The sequence below is a fragment of the Ixodes scapularis genome, unplaced genomic scaffold (assembly GCF_016920785.2).
Source record: "Ixodes scapularis isolate PalLabHiFi unplaced genomic scaffold, ASM1692078v2 PGA_scaffold3__209_contigs__length_174095766, whole genome shotgun sequence".
Classification (NCBI taxonomy): Eukaryota; Metazoa; Arthropoda; class Arachnida; order Ixodida; family Ixodidae; genus Ixodes; species Ixodes scapularis.
This window is the reverse complement of record NW_024609868.1, coordinates 72,274,205-72,296,225: the sequence shown is the minus strand read 5'-3', so window position 1 is coordinate 72,296,225 and position 22,021 is coordinate 72,274,205. Positions and strand designations below refer to the sequence as shown.

General features: G+C 44.1%; 1 protein-coding gene across 1 annotated transcript; it reads left to right on the top strand.

Moving 5' to 3' along the window:
• Positions 1 to 2,127: 2,127 nt before the first annotated feature.
• On the top strand, positions 2,128 to 21,514 carry LOC8023862 (cholesterol 7-desaturase nvd). Its single transcript, XM_042292770.1, has 5 exons — positions 2,128 to 2,226; positions 10,304 to 10,427; positions 10,511 to 10,699; positions 18,687 to 19,282; positions 21,350 to 21,514. The coding sequence occupies exons 1-5, from the start codon at positions 2,128 to 2,130 to the stop codon at positions 21,512 to 21,514; spliced, it is 1,173 nt and encodes a 390-aa protein (XP_042148704.1).
• The last annotated feature ends 507 nt before the right edge of the window (positions 21,515 to 22,021 follow it).

Here is a 22,021-nt window from a genome sequence, read left to right as displayed (position 1 = left end):
GAGAGATTAGATTAGAGCTTCGAAGGCTCGTCTCATGTCGCTCTCTTTGAGGCCTCTGTGGCGGCGGGAAACGCGGCCGAGGATGTGTGTGATCTGATTTATTTGTTTGGAGAGGGTGGAGACGGTGATATCGGTTGCACCGTTGTTTTGGATGGTGAAACCTAAGAGCTTGATGTGCGGGCGTTGGGGTATGGGAGTTCCGTCGAGGTGTACGGTGATCAGCTGCCTGTCGGGATTGTTTTTGCGGTTGGAGATGACGAGGAGCTCCGATTTAGATGGAGAACAGGCCAGACCTATACTAATGGCATAGCGTGCGACAGTGTCGCAGGCGTGTTGCAGTGTCTCTTCCTGCTGGCCGGGGGAACCGGTGTTGGTCCATAAGGTAACGTCATCGACGTAAATGGGGAATTTGAGGTGGGGGATGGTGTCGAGTTGTGCGGGAAGTTTGCTCATGGCAAGATTGAAAAGGGTGGGAGAGAAGATAGAGCCTTGTGGTACTCCTTGGTGTAACAGGAAAGGTGTAGAGATCTGTCCAGCAATTTTAAAGGCGGCCGTGACGTTCGATAGAAAGTTGCGGATGTAGTTGTACATTCGAGGGCCGCACTGCGTTTCTCTGAGGGTACCGAGTATGAAGTTATGCGAGACGTTATCAAAGGCTTTGTAGATGTCCAAGCTTAGGAGTGAGCGGAGTTGTGTGGTGCTTTTGTCTTGGAGGAGGTCATTGTATAGCCGAAGGAGACAGTCTTGTGTGGAGATATTCTTGCGGTAGCCGATGAGTGTAAAGGGTAGGGCTTTCACGTGCTGGAGATGCCATTCGAGGCGCGTGAGAACAAGCTTCTCAAGAAGTTTGCCGGTGCACGAGGTGAGAGAAATGGGTCGTAGGTTCTTGATTTCGGAGCTTTTGTTCAGTTTGGGGATCATGGTGACGATGGCGTGTTTCCATTCTGCTGGTATGTCGCCAGTTTGCCAAGCATTATTGAAGTAGTTTACGAGTTGCTGGAGTTGTGTGTCGTCGAGATTGCGGAGAAGTTGATATGTGATTTGATCTTCGCCAGGTGATGTGTTTCGTTTGAGAGAGTCAAGCGCCCGCTTTAGTTCATTGAGTGGGAAGGGGGCGTCCATGTCGCATGGGTCAAGGGGAGGAGTTGGTGGTTCTGGTGTGTGTGTGGTGTGTCGGTTGGTGGTGGAAGGAAGGTGCCGCGGAGTTGCTGTTCAAGGTCGTGCGAGGTAGTTTTGCTGGCGAGCATAATGCGTGTGAGGGGGTCACAAGGTTGAGTGGGTGTGAGGAGTGAGCGTAGAATGCGCCACGTTTTTTTGGTGCCGAGTTGGCCGTTGAGGTAGTCGCAAAGTTGGAGCCAGTTTTCGGTAGTGAGTTGCTCTGCGTAGGTTTTGGCTTCTTTGATGATGTTGTGAATTTTGTGTTTTAGGTGTTTGGAGTGCTTAGTTTTCTTCCATTTTTTCACCAATTTGCGCCTAGTTTTCCAGAGGTTGAGAAGATGGGCGTCAATGTACGGGGTAGTGGTTGTGGTTTAGGCTTCTTTGGTGCATTTGTTTTGTGCCTGGAGGAGGTGGTTAGCCCAGGCTCTGGGATCAGTGTCCGTCGGTGGGGGGTTGTTGGAGGTATGGTAGCGGAAGTGATCCCAGTTTGTGATGCGAGCAGTATTGCGACGTCCTTTCTGTTTGACGTTGGTGATCAGTGTGAGGTGGATGAGGCGATGATCGCTGCCAAGCTGTTCGTCAGATGCGGACCATTCAGTAACGGATGGGCCGTGATGGAAGGCCAGGTCCGGATTGGTATCCCGTTCTACGCTGTTACCGATGCGGGTGGGTTGTGTAGTGTCGTTGGCCAGTGTCATCGACGTTTGGGCGGTTGCTTGTTCGAGGAGGCGCCCATTGTGTTGAGTGTTTGGGTAACCCCAGGACACATTGGGGCTGTTGAAGTCTCCGACTAAGAGATGTCGTGATCTGTGTTTCTTGCCACGAGTTTGGTGAGCCAGGGAGTGGGATTTGCGACCTTGCGGCCCGGCCGCCATTACGCGTTGACGATTGTGTTGGGATTGGGGCAGTTGCGGGGTTGAAGGGTGATGATGACGTGCTCGTGAGTGAAGCCGCCTTGCCCTTAGCAACATGGCGGCGTGCGGCTACTTTGGTCAAGAAGGAAAGCACGACAGACGCTGGCTTGCTGGTAGCGTGTCCAGTGCAAGATACTATCCGATTAGACTAGAGGTAAGTAGCACGGATGCAAGCGGTACCGCTGGCCGTTGATTTCTCTATGGGCGCACAAAAAGAAAGCAAATCAAGCTTCAGCGCCTTCCATCGGTATATACGGACGGCCTCCACACAGGACAGAAACGGAATGTTTTCTTTTTTTTCTTTTAACCAGCAACCACGGGAAGGACTCACGGCTACAGCCACAGCTGCTACAGCACGTCCTCCATTGCCGACACCGAGATGTTTACATCCGCGACCCCTCTCCTCCCCCCCCCCCCCCCCCGCCCCCGAGGAGGCGGAGCTTAGTATAACCTCCTCTCACACCTTCACACCTCCTTTCCCATGCGCAGAGGACCGAAATGCGCCCACTTGCCAGGCTCATACCCACAAATACACTTTCCCCGTTCCGCTTGCAGAATTATATGCAGCAAAAACTGTAGTGATATGGTCTCGCAACATTCGCACATACACGAAATTACATGAGTAGTGCAGTGTCTTTCAATACGCTGCGCTGTCCCAGTCTTAGTTATTCTTTGTTTTAAGAAGTACGGAGTCCGAAGTTAACGGAGTTTTCAAGTCAGTGGAGCTGGTTTTTATCTAGCGATCTATTGCCTTAAGGAAGATCGTTTAGATGAAAGGCCATGGTTTATGTATTTCTTCTCAGGCGGTGCAATATATGCATGCATACCTACTTTTTTTAAATTATACAGAAAAAAAAATCAACAAAAATTAATTAATAAAGCCTGGACGGAGAGGAAGAAACACGCAAACAGACGAATGCTGATTAAAGCTGTGCGCGCGTCCTCTTCACTCCTTTGGAAATCCCCCGAGGAGCGTTTGCCCTGTTCGCGTGTATCTTCTGCTCCGTCCGTATTCTTGGCGCTGTTTCTAGGTCATAATCAACGAATACCAACTAGCCCGACCCTCGACGTTCCACGCTCCTTTCGATTGACCATTTGCTATTCTGTCCATGAGCACACCAAGCCGTTCGTATCCAGAAGTCGTACTCCTGCCTCTCTAGTATAAGCTGCTCAGATGCACTATCCTGTATTTTTCGCGACTGCTATGGAGGGAACTCGTGCGCCATGGACTCCTGAAGGATTATTTTACGTGTCCGCTTTCGGCCTTCTTTGCGGAATATCTTGGATATACTATATCAATCGTCGTCATGTGGTCGGACACAAAGAGGTAAGGTTATTAATACATTTGATAAAAAAAAAAGTCTATTCCTATTGAAAAGAAAGCCGCATGATCAAGGCGCAGGTCGACTTGATGTTTGGACATAGTTGTCCAGCATATTTCTGTCAGATGGCACATAAATTACTTTTCTTTTTCCACCTGTCTCGGTTAAATAGTTCTGTCGCACAATGATCAAGGCGCAGGTCGACTTGATGTTTGGACATAGTTGTCCAGCATATTTCTCTTAGATGGCACATAAATTACTTTTCTTTTTCCACCTGTCTCGGTTAAATAGATCTGTCGCACAGCACAGACAATGTTTCGTGTGTAAAGGAGATCTATAATGCGTGTGTAAAGGAGATCGTCGTGAATAAGTTAAAATTGTGAAGTAAGTAAGTAAGTAAGTAAATTTATTTCCCATCAACACTGATGGCGGAGGTCGAGAAAAAAAGCTTTGAAGTACAGCTTGACAAGGTCCTCGACCTCCTACATAGGCGAAATAGCAGAAATAGCAAAAAAAAAAAAAAAAAAAACACATACAAAAAAGATTTTCCATACCGAAACATGGTTCAAGGTGAAACAAGAGGACACTATACAAGCGTAAAATACGTACTAAGGAAACAAGGAATAAAAAAATATATATGTTAAAAAATATTAAAAAAAAATATTACATGAAAGATAAAATCATTGCTAATTTACCTATCTAAGCCTATAAAATATTCTCTAAGTTGTTTTGGTGATATTCTATTCAATTCCAGTTCACTTTCTTCTAAGTGGTTCAGCAATTTAGGCAACGTATATCGAACCATCTGGGAGCCGTAATTTGTTCTCCGGGCCACCATCTCCCAAAGGTGTGCATGACGAGTGGGGTAAACCGGTTCTTTTAGATAAAGATTAGCCAAATTTGTAAGGAAACGTGTATTTTTATCGTTTTCCGTTTTAAACATATTACTATGTCTATAATTGTATAAAGTGTATATATTAATAACGCTGAAAGCTCTAGACAGACCAGCTGTATGGGAGTCAAACGAGACGCCGCCTATGGACCTCAGTATTCTTTTTTTTTTTTTAATAAAAATATCTTCTCAAGGTTCGATGATGTAGTTGAGCCCCAAACAAGATGGCAATAATTTAAAATGCGAATAAAACAGAGAATTGTAGATTAGTAATTTCACATTGGTTGGCAAAATTGATCGATGGCGATATATCAATCCAGTTATTCGTGAAAGTTTGGGAATTATATAATTTATGTGATTATCCAAGGACATATTCTCAGAAAAGATCACTCCCAAAACCTTAAAATTGCTCACAATCTCAATTGGGGTTGCGTTAAGAACAATATATGTCATTATTCCAAACGATTTATTTCTCGTGCGAAAAAGTACAGCTTTAGTTTTGTTTATGTTAATTTTTGATGAACTTTTCCTGCTCCAAATTTCAAATCTCGACAGCGTCAGACTTGCAATATCCACTAGCACGTCGCGACCCTCGGCCGAAATAAGTAGCGTTGTGTCTTCGGCGTAATTTACAAATTTGACATTTGGGTTAATGTTGATGACGTCATTAACATAGATGTTAAAAAGGAGGGGACCTAATATACTGCCCTGAGGAACACCGCAAAAAATAGGTTTCATAGAGGAAGAATTCCCATTCAGACAAACATATTGCGCTTGATGCTCTAAATAAGATCTAGAAATCTGTAACGCGTGACCCCGAAGTACACTTATAAAACTCCTTAACTTTCAAATTATTTTAACTTTTTTTTTGTAGAGTACTATTGGGTATGGTCTGTATCAAAACATACTTCTTGTTTTTGTAGGAATTGTAACCTCTGCATAAAACACTCAAAGTTGTACAGTGTCAGAAAATAAAAAAATGCAAGTTTTTTTTTTTTATTGCAAACTACACTAGTCATTGCTGAACGCTCATTCTCCGCCCAAAGATAGCGCTAGAGTTTACAACCAGATGCCAAAGTTTCAGCCCGATTCGACACCTTAGTCAGAAGTTAAGTTATTTTCCGAAAATTTGAATGGGAAAATGGAGCCCATTTTTGCCAGTTTCCAGTTTCTATTGTCTAATTAGAACCCTTTGTATTCGAAAACTCCGTCGGCCACCATTTTCCCAATGAAATTTTCAGAAAACCCCTTATAACTTATGATTAAGGTATCGGATCGGGCTGAAACTTTGGCTACTGGTTGTGGCCTCTGGTGGTACCTCTGGGCAGAGAACGAGCGTTCGGCAATGCCTAGTTTATTTTTGCGGTAAAAAAAAAAAAAAAAAACTACTGTATTTTATTTTTTGCGACACCCTGTATAATACTTTTTCAAGCGCGAAAAGTATAACACTCTGTGTAGAAAAAGACAAGGCCCATTAGGAGCAGAATATAGACACTCCGTTAACTCTTGACTGCCGTTCATAACCAGTTCAAGCTATAGAAAATAAGAAAAAACAAGAAAGAGACATGAGAAATATTAGCGGCAGTGCCGACCCTTTCTCCTCTCAGGATTTGTTTTTTAATATACGCGCATATTGGAGTGAAACAGAAGGTAATTCGGGGGTTGGTGCAGTACCTGGCCTCTTGTTCAACTGGTCTCTCGTGGTGTTTTGTTGATTTTATAAGACATAACGACTGGCCCAACTACGAACGTGACTTACAGGCAGGTAGCGTAGCTAGCGTAGCTAATCTAGTAACGTTGGTTCAGACGCAGCCGCGAAGTTACGAACCAATGCGGAGGGCAAGTTCGTCTGCTTCTTGCGCAGGGGGTATCGGTGACGTCAGAACGCCGAGCCCTGATTGGCTGATCGCGGCCCCCCTATCTGAGCGTCGTCTGCTCCTTTACCACGTCGTCTGCTCGCAACGTCGTCTGCGTCTCTCTTACCTTTCCTGCGACTTTTGGAAGTGCAGGCGACGATCTTACGCCGAAAATGTGCGTAAGACATAACTTAAGAACAAATCCGTATTCACGAAACGAAATTTTCGTAAGTTTTGCGCAGGTTACAACGAAATCCTACGACAGCTCCGAAGCTGTCTTACGCACTTCTTACGATCAAATGAGCATGGCCGACAGCGTCGCGGTCGCGACGACCAACGGAAGTTTATTTTTCTACGTGCGCTTCTCACGCTTCCCGACTTCAAGCAGCGAGAAAAAAAGTAAAAAGTACTTGAAACAGACCACGACGAACAAGAACGCTGAATTCACAAACACCCGGGAAAAGCTCCAACAGTCACGATTCCACCGAACGCTACCAAGCGAGCACGGCAGTTAGGCCTAGCAGGCACTCCGCGACTCGGCGACCGTCTGCCCACGGACGGCTGCTGTGCTGAATGGAATATGCCCGCGCGACCCTTGTGAACCCTTCCCGTATTATACTTTAATCGCTGACCTCAGTTTTAGATTAAGAGGTCACTTTCTTCCTCTTGTTATCTCCTTGTTTCCCGAGGCAACGGTGACTCTCGCCGGTGAAAAAGCGGTGAATCTCCCGCAGACGCGGGAAAGGTAAAGCAGCCATCGCTTTGACTAGCAGGCGTAACGCAGACGATATTAACTGCGCCAACCCGCCGACGCCGTTAAAGAATCAGGGGTCTCGCCGCACACGAAAGGAGGGAAAAAGTATTTGGAAGGGAACTTGCGGACACTAACACGCTCACACCCTCTCGGTTCTTAGCAAACAAACCTCGACGCTTCGGGACACCTCGCCAGTGAGTTATTTGACTTCCCTCCTTGATGCGCGTCTGCTAGTTCTTAGACAAAAACAACGTACCGAAGTCGAGCTCGCTCGTAAAGACCTGCACTTCCGAAAGTCGCAGAAAAGGTAAGACAGACGCAGACGAGGTTGCGAGCAGACGACGTTGCAAAGGAGCAGACGACGCTGAGATAGGGGGTCGCGATCAGCCAATCAGGGCTCGGCGTTCTGACGTCACCGCTACTTCCTTTCTCATGCGCAGAAGACGAAAATGAGCCCACTTGCGAGGCGTATAAGACCAATCAAACAGCGTCAAAAACTCACGTCATGATGCTCGTCGTTTTTCTCTACGTGCTCTGTAATCGCAGAACCAATCGTAAACAGAAAACGCCCAGTGACTCGCGCTTTTCACGGTGCGGTGCTTAATATTTGGGCTCCTAATCTTGAGGCAGCGACGAGAGATGCACTCATTGTGGCTCTTTATTCTTGATAAGCCGGTGATGGCAATGCTACAAAGTGAACGCATGAGCGCCATGACGACGCACCTTTGTCGTTGCTTGATTGGCCACGTGGGATCGTACCATCGGCTGCGATCCATGCGACTGAGTGAAGGAGAGTATGCCCACAGGGAGTCTACACCGAATGTTTCAACATAAACATGAAAAGGGATGAAGAAAAACAGGATAACGTCAGCAAGGACACTTTTCTCATATCTTCGAACATTTAATTAGCACCAGCGCTTAGATCTTCACAATTTTTGTTTTTTCTGAAAGATGTCGTAGAGTTTTGATATTAACGGTTTTCTATCAAAACCATCAAGCACCGTTCGCCCGATATATATCGCCACAAACACATTCTACCTTTGACAGCAATGTGTTACTGCATAATTCATATTGATCGCATATGACATCCTAATATGGGGTGCGGTAAACACTGATCTATAAAACCAGTCATTATATAGAAAATGTGTTTCTCAAAAACATGTTCTAGTACAGGCAAAATCGAAATCGGGGGGTAGGTTTCTACCTTTTTCAGATCCCCGCCTTTGAAGATCGGTCGCACTATAGTAGTGTTAGGCTCATTAGGGATCATGCCCGATTCGATAAATTCGTTCAACATGAAAAGTAGTCTCTCCTGCCGATGTGTGAAATTTCTCTGAAGACATCCAAGAGTTTTGCCATCCACGCCTGGAGGCTTAGTATGCCTAATGCTGAAAGGAATGGAACGTAAATCGGTCCAAGCTCATAGGATAAAGAAAAAGGGAGGTTGCGTTCATCTCTATTACTGCTTCCGAAAGACCAGCTCTTTGTGGAGAACGAGGGGATCTAACAAAGTAGGTATTGAATCGTTCAACAATTTCTGTCAATTTGTTAGCAAAATGTTTTTCCTACAACGTCCTCCACAAATTTCTTTCGCTGATGACCACAAACAGTATTGACGAGGGACCATGTCTGTGAAGAGCTAAATCGGGCCTTTTAATAGTTGTCCTTGGAGTGCTTTCTTTTCGCCAATCGAAGCATAGCATTATCTCCGTTCCTCGTGATTCTAAATCCATAACGAAGTTCATGATACTCTGGTGCTCGCCGACTCGGTGAAAAAGCGAGTTCTTTTGCTTTTATGGCGGTAAGTACCTCCGTGTTTATAGCCATGCGTGATCCGGTCTTCGTTGTTTTTTATTCTAACAGTTCGTTTACATTTCTCTGTGAACGAACTAATGATCTGCGTGAACACTGCGTAGAGGTCAGATTGGGATGTAGACTTACGAAACGAAATGCAGACAAATGTCGAAATGAGGCGACCTAGTTTTACATTATGGATAATTTCTATTTGCTTTGTTCCGGCTACCTTGGTTTCCCCAGGGTTTACAAATTGATATCCTACAAAATAATGATTGGCGAGTTTCTGCGTGATAACCGATGACATTGTAACGGTATTCTCAGCTCGAACGCAGATATGATCGATGCAAGACGTGACTAGTTTACCTGATATTATCTCTTCTCTTGTAGGAGCTTTAAAAGTGCTTCCAATACCCTCGTTTGCAAGTATGTTAAATAATCACAGACATCAGGTCGATCATGTTTTGTTACATTAATATTAATATTGCCAATCAAGCAAAATGAGCCCCTGTTACGCATTTCATTGAGTGTCTTTTTTTTCTATTTTTCTAGAAAACTTCTAGTACTTTGTGAAAGAGGCGTATAAGAAGCTAACATTCCAAGAGAGCAACGCCCATGCAACGGAAGGTGGAAATGTCTTGTGCTGATATCCGTCAGATGATTAAAAATAGAAGTCCACCGCGGTGTTCTTATTTTGGATATCGGGTCCCCTGGCAACTCCTCTCAATCCCGAAAAATTTGTGATCATGCGTGATTCCATTTTGTCAGGGATGGAGGAGGCTCGGCGAGCGTAAACTGAAAATGAAGCTTTGATCGACGAAGTTGTGCGAAAAACCAAAGAAAGTGTGAGCGTCGAAACAGCAGCAGGCAACGTCGCGGCGTCGGCGTAAAAGCTGGCTGGAGTGATATTGCGAAAGAGAGAGTCGGCGAGAACACTCTCGGCTCCTGATTTAATACACTCGTCATATCGAATATTCGACCTAGAATGTTCGGGAGTGAGCTTGGACGAGACTGACTCGATAATGGAATGTTGACATCCTTATCTTTTACACTGAGAGTCATTCAGAGTAGGGGTAATCTTTAAGTTCTAGAAGTACGACGAAGCGTTCCTTATCGCTCATGCACGTGCACAAAATAAAGAAAAGCACTAATAAAATACACTACGTCATTTGCATCGCGAAAATGGGATATATTCTGTGAAATTTTACATTGCACGTGATCAGAAACAGAAACCAAACCTTCGGCACCGTCAGGCAACATTGGCCTCGGGCGGCCAAAAGCACGGCTCTCACGCGCGACAACGAGCGGAATTAGAGCGGGCCACCACTGGGGCAGACATGTGCAAGGGGAAAGTGTCTTCTGCGCTTCAAGTCTTCGCTACATTTTGGTGTCTAGTATATTTTAATTTCATTTTCTTTTTATTACCTTAAAGACCCGGTTAGGGGTATTACATAAAGGATGGGGTAACATATAAAAATAAATTTACGACGACGTCTGCACAAATGCTTCATCAGTGAGTGTACATAGTGTACGAAACTAGGAGAGACACATAAACGTAGATGAATGTAACACCACATCAACGTGCTCCTTCAGTATTTTTGTTCACCCCCCAGGGCCACTCGAACCGAATTCGGCGCTTCCCAGGAGGATTACCACCGGTGTTCCCGAACGGTTGGATCCCGATACTCGAATCTTCAAAGTTGGAGAAGAACAAAGTCAAATTCATCAATGCGATTGGTGCGTAAGGAACGGCATGGGTGGCCAATAAAATTGTCAGTGATAACGCATTTATTTTAAGTACATATATGCTTCTTTCTCAGGCATGGAACTTGTTGCATTCCGAACCCAAGATAACGTGCCTCACGTCATGGACGCTTACTGCCCCCACCTGGGTGCTCATTTGGGAACCATGGGCCGCGTGACGGGGGGCTGCATCGAGTGCCCTTTTCACGGCTGGAGGTTCAGAGCAGAAGACGGAGTCTGCACCCACGTGCCGTATGCTAGCAAAGGTACAGAATAGAGCCCCATAAATATGGTACGCTTAAAGGTAAGGGCTCCCTGAACCATCTTGGCGCCTTAAATAATTGTTGCTAGTGATCTGAAGTTTTATCAGAAAATGCAGAAAAGGGTTTTCCGTCGTCCTTCAGAAATTTTAAAACAGTTTGCCGGAGGCCAAGACAATATCGCCTGAGCGTTTAGACACCCTATCACAACCACAGGAAAGGGCACTTAGGGATCGTAAGGATCGCCAATCGCGCGCGTTCTGCCCTAAGCACCGAAATGGCGGCACCCACAATAAAAGCGTGGAATGAAGTTTAGACACTCTAAATATAGCTTAATTTATTGCTCTATAAGAAAAGAAAAGAGGCTTGATGGGCTAGTTGGTGATTGAATGGCTTAGCGCAAGCTGTTTCACACATATCCTGCTGAAGCTGTTGACAGTTTCCCGTTTTATGTTGTTATTTTCCTGTATTACTCAATCATCCTTCCCCCCTCTTAGAATTCCACACTAGGAGAGGTAGTATAAATATATAAATAAATACATCGAGGACAGCACAAATAGACGAGGCAAGGTCAAGAGAACAGCACAGGGCAGTCGCTAAGCATTTGCAAAGTTGCGCTAAACGGTAGGATATGGCACTCGGAATGAACCAGAAGCACACTGTTTGAGCATATGTCCCGTTTTTTTTTTTTTTTTTTTTTTTACTTTGTTTTGTTTAGTCACGCTGTTTTCATTACGTTTAGCAAAAAAGTACGTCAACCTTATTGAATTTCAATACATACTTGAAATCTTGTGTCCGACAGCCGACGTTCGTGCTTCGGCAGCCCGCAACCGCCCAATAGTTTAAACGAAAGACGGTTGAATGTTGATAAATATCTTATTGTTGGTATAATATAAACACTATTATTAAAATGATCCCGTCAAACACTGGTCGCTTTTTCTAATTTATTTGATAAAACCTACGTTTAAGCATCCCCGCAATTGGAAAACTTCACTCGTTATAATCTGAGTCACGAAACTTGTGTTTATGGCTCTTGCGTTCTATTTTCGTGGTGTATTGCCTTCAAGGCACGTGCCGTCTTGGGTGAGACTTTTTTAGTTTTATGCCTTATTTTGATGACATGACATTATTCATATTTATGAGGTCATTACTTCAATATGTTATGGCATAAAGCATCTTCGACATCGAATGTGGGCTTAAGGCGCGATGTATGGATAGAGAGGACGTGAAATTAGGGACATCTAGCATATCGTTTCCTCTCCGATTACAATGAAAAGATCAATATATAGTAAAGTACTGTAATTAATTGAAAATCAATTCTTATGCATGGCCTGCATTGGCGTCACATGAGCCGTCGTTACACCATATATACCGTGCTCCAGTGCCCGTACCTTATGCAGCAGTCAATTTGCACCGGAAGAACCAATTATATGGTGCCAAATGTATTCGTACCTTATGCAGCAGTCAATTCGCACCGAGAAGAAGAAATTATATGGGGCGAAATGTATGCTGCAGAAGGGACGGGTACGGGAGCATGGTACGAACCAGTAGCGGCTGGTACGGTGGCTTGACGTCATATGCAGGGCATGAGTCACTGACAAATTAGAAAACACGGGACGCGGCGAAGCCTGAACATCTTATACTCGCTTAGCAACCAGTGAGATTCCGGGACTAGCCAATCAAAACTTCAAGGAAGGGATGCACAAGACAGAAGCGGGAACATAAAATATATGGCGAATTTTGCCCAACCAGGTTGGGCAAAATTTTGACGTTTGGCGTTTGGCGATACTCCCAGTCCCCCGACGCCAGACACCAACGTGCGCGGCGCTCTTCATCAGAGAGTTTAACACGTACTTTGCGTACACTTGACAGAGTTTCCTAGAATGAAGCGGTACTGGGTGATTTCAGATAAGATCGACCAAAGGATGGCTAGTCGACATTTTCAAATCAACTGATGTTTTTATATGTTATTGTCTAGTGTCTGGTATGAACGAATCCAAACTTAGTTTTGACTAGATAAAATACTTGGGGACAGGAAAAATCGTAATGCATGAGGTGGTGGACAGTTGCATTAACGCGCACTGATGGAGGGGGCCCGTTTGAGAGTGAATAACTAAAGCGATAACATTAGGAGAACTCTAATACGTTTTAGCCGCAAACTATGGGTATAGCTTGCTTGTAATATAAAGTAATCATATTTATTTAAAATTTATTTATTATTCTAAAAATTGACAAACATGCCTGCTCGAACGACAAATGGCAAAATTTGGAGGTCTGTATTTCATGAAATAATTTAATCATTATGATATAATTTGCAGATATTATTCTACTAATATATAGCTCATATTTAAAAAATAACTAAGGTATCTGTGTGATACAATAGTTAGGATATATTTAGTCAAACATGGAAAAAAAATCAAACAAAGAAAGATTCCGATGCGAATAAAAAAAAAACACCACCCTCGATTTTTTTTAAATTTAGGTAACCTGTTATGCTCTATTTCGGCATTCATTTCCATTAAAAACATGTTGCATCATTTTATTGAGAAAGAAGATACAACTCCCCAAAGTAGGGTCCTTTTTCAAAGCCTACACTTAGCAGTGTTTTATACAAGAACTGACACTGAGTTCCAGTTTCATGAAACCGACACACATCTTTTATATATTTTTATTCAGATGAGGCCAATGATAACTAAAGAAATCGTTCACACACTTAAATTAAGGAGAAACTACTGTGTACAAACAGGTATCATATTACGGACTAGTGATCCGAGAAAAGATCATGCAGCCATCGGCCACTACGAACTTTGTTTACTTTATTCTCCTGCGACACTATATGCTATTCCCTCTTCCGCTCTACCTTCATCTCTCTCTCTCTCTCATATATATCCCTGATATATATTCAGAACAAAAACATGTTCAAGCATTCCCTTTCTGCGTGGTAGTGTTCTGTGGCTAGCAAAAATCATTTCCTCGCTAAGCTCACGATTATGGCAAAATAGTTGCCGGAAACCGCAGACGACACTCGTCGCTAGTTCTGGCAAAACGGCCGATACAATCTTTTTTCGCATTTCCCCGCTCGCTGTCAAGGACAAGGGGGTTCGCTTCAACCAGCAAAACATGGCCGCCGACGCCTGTTTACTGAGCAGTCATGCCTGGCGCCATCTCACTCGCTGGCGTCACGGGCGATGATATCAGGCACAAAGGGGCACACCAACCGGCAGCATTATCCCCAAATACTCGAGCCTCGCGTAAATACATAGAGTGTAAACGCTGTCGCCATGTTATCGTAGTAAGACCGCCCCCCCCCCCTCCCCCAACGGGGGACTGCAGTACGCGACGGCGTACTAACACAACGGCGACGATATCGACATCGCGGGCTCCGAATTTTCCCATAGTTCTACTACACGGGCATTTCTCGAAACGCTTGATATTGTGTACGCCCGCCTGGAAGCATTTCAGGCGCGTAGTTAAGATAAGGCGGTTCTCCGCGGCAAAAGAAAGCAATTTCACAAAAGCTTAAAAGCGGCGGCGACGCGTGTGCGGTGAACGCTTGTAGTTTTGGTGTAGACAGGGTGTGTGTGTTCTCGTTGTTGACACCAGCCGGCGATAAGGCACTGCAGGCGGTAGCTCAGTACAGCAAGGGCTAATCCGAGTGACCATCAACGTAACCCCACCGCCAACCCCTCGCGAACCGGTCGCCGACATGGCTCAGGCTGTGTCATGAACCACGTGGTAGAAGCTCGGGTGCTTTCATATCAGCGCGTGGAGGGACGACAGTGCGATTCCGGAAAGTCTTTTTGGAAGGCCGCTGACCACAATTTTTTGTCTGGAGACTTTCCCTCTTTCTTCCTTTGACGTGGATCAAGCTTTGCCGACAGTCTCAGTTGTGACCTCTCTTTTCAAATGTACGTTTGCAGTGAGTGAGCTCCTCAGCCTCGGACTTGTCACTTGTGCACCCAGTAGTTCTTTCACTTGGCAATTATATGCCATCAGTCGGGGTTTAATATCTATTATTTATGTATACATTATGAAGACGTCCTGGAGCTCCAAACGAGTGTTTTGTGCAGATTACTTTTGCAAACACAAAAAGACTATACCAAAGCAGCGGAATTTTCGAAGTGTTGGCGAGTTGGACCTAAACTCGTTGAAGCAAATTCTTCCGCCTGACTGTTCCACCAAAGTGAGTGCGACGGACTACCTGTGCTACCATTGCTTCATGCACATCACTAAGGAGATCTCGATGCGAAGCTCAGAGCAGTGCCTTGACATATTTGTGCCAGCTGAAGAAGCAATTGAAGATCTAAATCGCAGCATACTACCTACAGATGTGTCGCCGATGAGACAACCAAGCGTCGTAAGAAGTCGGGACAGGCCTGCCTATGTCAAGAGAAAGCAGACAGAACTGGTGCAGGTTGCTGTCAAGAATATACGCTCAAGGCTACGTATTGCGTACGACAGGGACGCACCATCGGGGTCGTCCGAACCAACATGCTCCACATGCACTGAGTGGGTGGACAACTTTCGGCAGGCCTTTGAAACCGCCACCTCTCTCCGGGAACGTTGTCAACTGCTTACACTCCTGCCGTCAACACTGACGAAGAATGAGGTTCAAAAGATGATTCCACAGGCCTCAATGTACCTCATCAGTAAATCCCGAAAACTCAAGGAAAAGCATGGCGTGTGGTATGAGCCGGATCCTTACACGAGGTGCAAGGTGAGCCCTGAGAACCTGTCTGCTGCCCTAGAGTACTTCACGAAAGACGAGCTACAATGTTCGCGCCAAAGTCCCAACCAAAAGGTCGTCATCTCTGTCATGCTCAACGGAGAGAAAACGTTCGTGCCAAAGCGCTTCATGACACGCTCAATACGAGAGGCCTTCCGTATATACAAAGACAAGCATCCCGATTTCGGCGTTGGGCTAACAAAATTTTATTCGTTGCGCCCTAGATGGGTCCAATGTATTCCACACCAGGAAGTGTGCGTTTGTGTGCGCTGCGCCAATTATTATCTTTGTATTGCCGCTCTAGAGAACGTTACAGGCTCAACATTCAACACTGGTGAAATGAACTCGGCATTTCTGTGCGACCCAGCAACAGAACTGTGCCTTCAAAGAGACTGTGATCACTGCCCAAAAGGCCAGTTTCTTACACTCCAGGAACTTGATATCCCGGAGGATGAAGAGATTGTGCTTGCAACATGGGAGTCCGGCGACCTTGTGAAAAAAACTTTGGAACCTGAGACTTTCCTAAAAGTCATCCAAGTGACGGTTGGAAGTTGGTTACTTCACAACCATATCCGGCAAACGCAAGGTAAAGCGATCTACGATGAAAAACAGTGCATGCAACGCGGGAGCATTGTCTTTCATTTTGACTTTGCTGAAAACTGGACCATCGTGCTTTCTGACGAAGTGCAAGCATATCACTGAAAAAAAAAACAAGTTTCGATATTTACATGTGTAGTGACGACAAGAAAATCTACAAACAGCTTTGCCATCATCAGTGAGGACCTGTGTCACGACGCCGCTCACGCTTGCTTGGCTCTAGAAAAAGTGAAGGAGTGGGTTGAAGACAACGTTGCGGTATACTCGTACGTGACGTACGTAAGTGACGGCGCCACCAGTGATTTCAAGAATCGCTGCCAGCTTCACCAATTTACAAAGGACGATTGCCCACAAGCCCAGTGGTTATTTTCTGCATCTGGACATGGGAAAAATGCATGGGACGGAGTTGGCGGACTCGTGAAGCACCAGGCCACGCTGAACAACCTGAGAGAACGTTCAGTAAGCGCAATTCAGACGGCCAGGACAATGGTGAGCGTTCTATCAAAGAAACTGAAAGGCGTGCATCTTGTATATCTGGACGAAAATGAGGTTGTTCGGTATCGTGAACAAAAAAAAAGAAGAGTGGCTGACGGTGCGCGCCTTCCCTGGCATTCAGTCTTGGCACGCGTGGCGGCTCAGCAAGTCATCAACAGAAGGGACCTGTGACGTATATGTAGCACGGACAGTCGGATCTGCTTGGAAGCAACTTTATTAAATGGGTACAGCGAGGAAAACCTTAGCGTAAAGTGCCGAATTTGATTTCCCAAGGACTGCTCATTTTGAATGCAGGGACATCTTATTTATCACATTTTTCTTCACGGGGTATTTAACCTACTGTTTTTGTTGGTGGTTACTAATAATTTTTATCTGATCACTATAAACAAAAATCCCAAAATGTTATCCTCGAGCAGGATAAAATATATCGGCTTGCCACGATTCATTCATACACCGAGAGCATCGAAGCTGCTCCAGTTAGGCACTATGGCATCCGTCACCTGAAATTGTTTGTAATCGTAAATACACAGCCAACCTAAATATCTTACTATTATATCTTTGTTTTTGTGTGTGGAAGTAAAGTTATTTATTTTATTCTAGATGTAAAAATATACCGGAAGGTACAACTTCACACTGCATCATCTTTTCTCAAATCATTAGTCTCTAATATGATACCACTTTGTACGCTTATGTAAAATGCTGTATATAGTTTCTCCTCCCTTTTACTGTGTGACCGATCGCTCTTTTTATCAATGACCTCATCTGAATAAATGTATATAAAAGATTTGTGCAAGTTTCATGAAACTGGAACTCAGAGTCACTTCTTGTATAGGACACTGCTAAGTGTAGGCTTTGAAAAAGGACCCTACTTTGGGGAGTTGTTTTTTCTTTCACAGTGCAATGATGCAACATGTTTTTAATAGAAATGTATGCCGAAATAGAGTATAACAGGGTACCCAAATTTAAAAAAAATCGAGGGTGGTGTTTTTTTTTAATTCGCATCGGAATCTTTCTTTGTTTGATTTTTTTCCCATGTTTGCCTAAATATATTGTAACTATTGTGTCACTCAGATACCTTATTTATTTTTTCAATAATAGCCATATATTAGTAAAATAATGTCTGCAAGTTATGTAATAATGATTAAATTATTTCATGAGATACAGATTTCCAAAGTTTGCCATTTGTCGTTCGAGCAGGCATGTTTGGCAATTTTTAGAAAACTAAATAAGTTTTTAATAAATATTATTACTTTATATTGCAAGCAAGTTGTACCCATAGTTTGTTTGTAAAAAGTTTTAAAATTCTCCTAATTTTATTGTTTTAATTATTCACTTTCAAACTTGCCCGCTCCATCAGTGCGCGTTATTGCAACTGTCCACCTCTCCCTGCCTTACGATTTTTCTTGTCTCCAAATTTTTTTTCTGGTCAAAACTAAGTGTGGATTCGTTTATACCAGACACTAGACAATGTCATATGAAAACATCAGTTGATTTAAAATGTCGACCAGCCACCCTTTGGTCGATCTTATCTGAAATCACCCTACTACCGTTTATTGTGCAGATAAATCTGGAGCTATTCAAGTGCTTGTCATTCTCTCGAGCTCCCGTCCCACAGAGCGCACAGGTGGTCTAGCGCCTCCTCAGATGCCTCAGTCCTCCTCGCCTACCCCTCCGGTCACGTGACCTCCGCGTTAGTCAAAACCCACCTGTGATACTATACACCTCTGACAAAAAGTTTAGGCTGCAACATGCAGGCGCCGATTTCCATGGTCTATTTGAGATCGAGTCTCGGCATTGCAAACGCACTATATATCTACTGTACGAAAGCGAGCTTCAGTCAATTGCAGATGAGCTATAAAACGACATTTACTAAACGATATTTCATATAGACGTGTTACCAGGGCTATGCTCCCAGGAAGTATCGTTTACCTTAAAGCACTCGATAATTTCAAGCTCGCAAAAAGGCTGCCGTAGGACGTATCATTTTTTTTTATCAGTGTACAAATATCAGTCTACCAAAACTCTGTACTTATTATAGTGTAGTGTTCAACGCGTGCACGCGATCTTCTACTCCACACCAACTCAAGCAGCGCGAGACTGTCCTATAGGACCTCAATAAACTGGCCATTGCAATATGGGCTAAGATCTTAAAAAAAATCTTTTCTTGCAACGCAGTGCCGGAGTTTGCGAAGGTCAAGACGTGGCTCTGTCGGGAGTTGCTGGGTTTCATATTTGTCTGGCATCACGCCGAGTGTGAACCACCGTCCTGGGAGGTGGAAGATCAGCCAGAGATTAGCAACGGTGCATGGATACAGACATCGCGCTTTGAAAGACGGGCCCTCTGCCACGTTCAAGAAATTTCGGAAAATGGAGCGGACATTGGTCACCTGAGCGCAATCCACAAGCCTTCGACTTTCGTTTCCACCGAAGAGTTCGCCCGTGATGCCGGCCAGTCGTGGAAAGGACGTCTCATGTCCTACCGCTTCGACGCTGCGTGGTCTTCACAAGGAACTACTGCTAGAACTGACCTTACTATCTACCCTTCTGTCATGGGACTAGAGATAAAACAGTTCGTCACAGAAGGATACTTCAGGGCACTGGGACCAGCCCTGATTTTGTTCCGCGCTCGAACAGTGTTCGGTGGCTTCATAACTGTCATGGCTGTGACACCCATGGGACCACAAGAACAACGACTGATCCATCTAACGTACACTGAGCCTAGGATGCCATGGATTATGCGAAAGTTCTTTGAACTTGGAAACCGAAGAATGGTGGGTTTGTACATTTAAGGCGTTGGTTTGGAAGTCTAGAAACGATAGTTGTGCGTCGCACTCAAAAGTATAGAAACGGGAAAACATGGTGCACAAAAAATTCTTTTCATGTCTATTATTTGGTTTAATATTGCGTTTAATGTTCTGTTAGGCTCTACATTACAAAAGTATACTTTGAATAAATGACACTGGATTTAAAGCGTGACAATATAGGACAGTGGTGGCCAAGCTGCGGCTCTTCGCGTGTTAAAGTGCGGCTCGCGGCTCCCTCCCCTAAGAATCCCCCCCCCCCCCCTTCTTTCCCGCCTCCCTCACGGTCACGCGAGCATTTCGACACAAGGAGAAATGGAACGCGTTTTAAATCAAAATACAGGTTGTGATATGGTAATCTTACTTTAAGTACAGCTGGACTGCTTTTGACTAGGATAGGGTGAGAGTAGTTCGAGTTTAGTTTACTGCACTAAACAGTTCCCCCCCCCCCCCACCCCCCCCTCGCGCGGCTCTTTGAAGTCTCAAGGTTTTGTTTTCGGCTCTGAAGCCGGGTCAGCCTGGCTACCCCTGATATAGGACGATAAGCTGTTGCATTTATTTGAAAGTAGGAGCTTTGAAATCAACCCTACATACCACACTATTCCCTCCATCTCGTCAAAAGTCAGCGCATTTATTCAAGCCCCCTTCTTTTAAATATGAAAATAGTTTTAAAGAAGAGGTGAGGAAATCATTAATTTAGCGCATTAAAACCTCACTTGTTTAGCGTTAAAATTGTTCATTTATAGATCCATGGATGGTGCAATGCCTTTGGGTTTGCGTAGCAATATAAAGCTCTAGTGGCATTATTAATTAAAATAAAGAATATCGCAAAACTAGACGTGTGTAGACATCAGCCTTTTTTTTAGACTAAGAAATCTAAACGACATAAATGTAATCGTGCAGGCTAATTGGTGAAAGATCATACTTATACTCGTGGTTTATAAGTGTGGTCTAATCAATATTCCACCTACCACTTGCCGCTCGTATAGCTAAATTTAAAGCCAGATACTCGTAGGAATTCTTTCCTGTCAAAGGAATAGGTCGTTATGCAACAGCTGGTACGACAACCGGACTGATCGGCCCACTTACCAATCGTAATCTGTTGGCCAATACCTTTTTAAGCTTTAACATGTGGACATACGGCGTGTCGAATACAAGGCACATACCCTTCTTTCGGCACTATCTTTGTTATTAAATGCAGCTAGGATCAACACAAGCTAATTTTATTCGGTGTTTGGAACAGGTTTTAGGTGATGCTTAAATATAAGACTAAAATGGAAATGCTGGCTCTTAGTAGATGCAAACATAGGAACATCTCTTAGCTGTTGTGCCATTAAATCACGAGCCTGTAGATACGTTGAGCGCCTAGACTCAACTTCATACAAAAGAACCATGACATCTACGTATAAATAAGGATACATTAATGACCAAGTAAAAGTACGCAGAACACGTGCAGCGAATAACAAGTGCGAAGTATATTTAATGTATTTATCTACACGGTTAGGACAATGCATCTGAGACTTCAAAAGGTTCTAAGGTGGATTCCTCTTGCTGATCAGACCTTTAGTTTACCTACGTGGTTAGCTATAGTACGGTTATCAAAGTAAGTCAGCTGGCAAACCTACGAGGTACAAACTCTGTTCCCTCTACTGCCGCTGTTTGTCCTCAGTCGACTGAAGTGCCATCTTTTCTGCACGCAGCGGCGAGTCCTTCCAGAAATATCTCAGAGCTGCAGCAACGACCAAAAGAGATGGCGTTTAAGTGAACTGTTGACGAACGTTGTGGAGGGGGAAGGGAAGGGGGGTTACATCTTGAAAAGCCAAGTAAGGTTGGCTGTAGGCTCTTTCTATGGATGACATAGGTGACAATTATTCGACCATCGTGAGCTTTGCCGTAGCTCGAAAGGTTTGTCATTTTCTTGCGTAATCACGTTGAAAAAATGAGGCCCTCGTTGCACTTTAGGATTTCTGACAATATTCATGTGTCATCTTTCAAGCATTTAAATATTTGTTCTGATAAAGGGTCTTCCCGTTCCAGATGGAAAGAGACATCATTGTTTGGAACAAAAAAATTCGCCTCAGGAACCCTTTGCTGGTGAAGGAGGAGCATCCCATTACGGCTTTCCGCAAGTGGTACTCCCAGTTCTACAGCCTCCATAGTCCGACGTGGAAGGATGTCATGGATAACACAATGACGTGGTGATTCTCCACGCGTTCTATGAAAACGAACTATTCTGTGAATGAAGAGCGCCCTGGAAGGAGATAATTCACTTTTTTTTTTCAAATGTACAGATTGATAGGTTTTTTGTATGTATACATACGTGGCAAAGCTCATGTCTATGATCACAGGAATATTTCCATTTTGTGGGGGCTGCTGAAAATAGATGTTAGCTGGGGAAACCTGTGAATTGCTATGAAAATGAACTTTCAGCATACTATCTATGTTTTGTATTTCTTTGTGGTATGGATGTTTCCTAACACTGTAAAACAATACCACAAACATTTATATGATCGATGTGCATTTCATGGGTCTTTTCTATATTATTAATCAAATATTGAATGAAGTCACTCCTAAATAGACGCTCCTATAATGATCCCCCAAGAAGGCACCAAAAAGTGTAGATAAAGCTAAAGTTTCTTAGCTAAAATATTGTCATTCATATGGCGGTTTTTCTTTTTCTAAAATTCATAGTGCCTTGGAGGCTCTAGA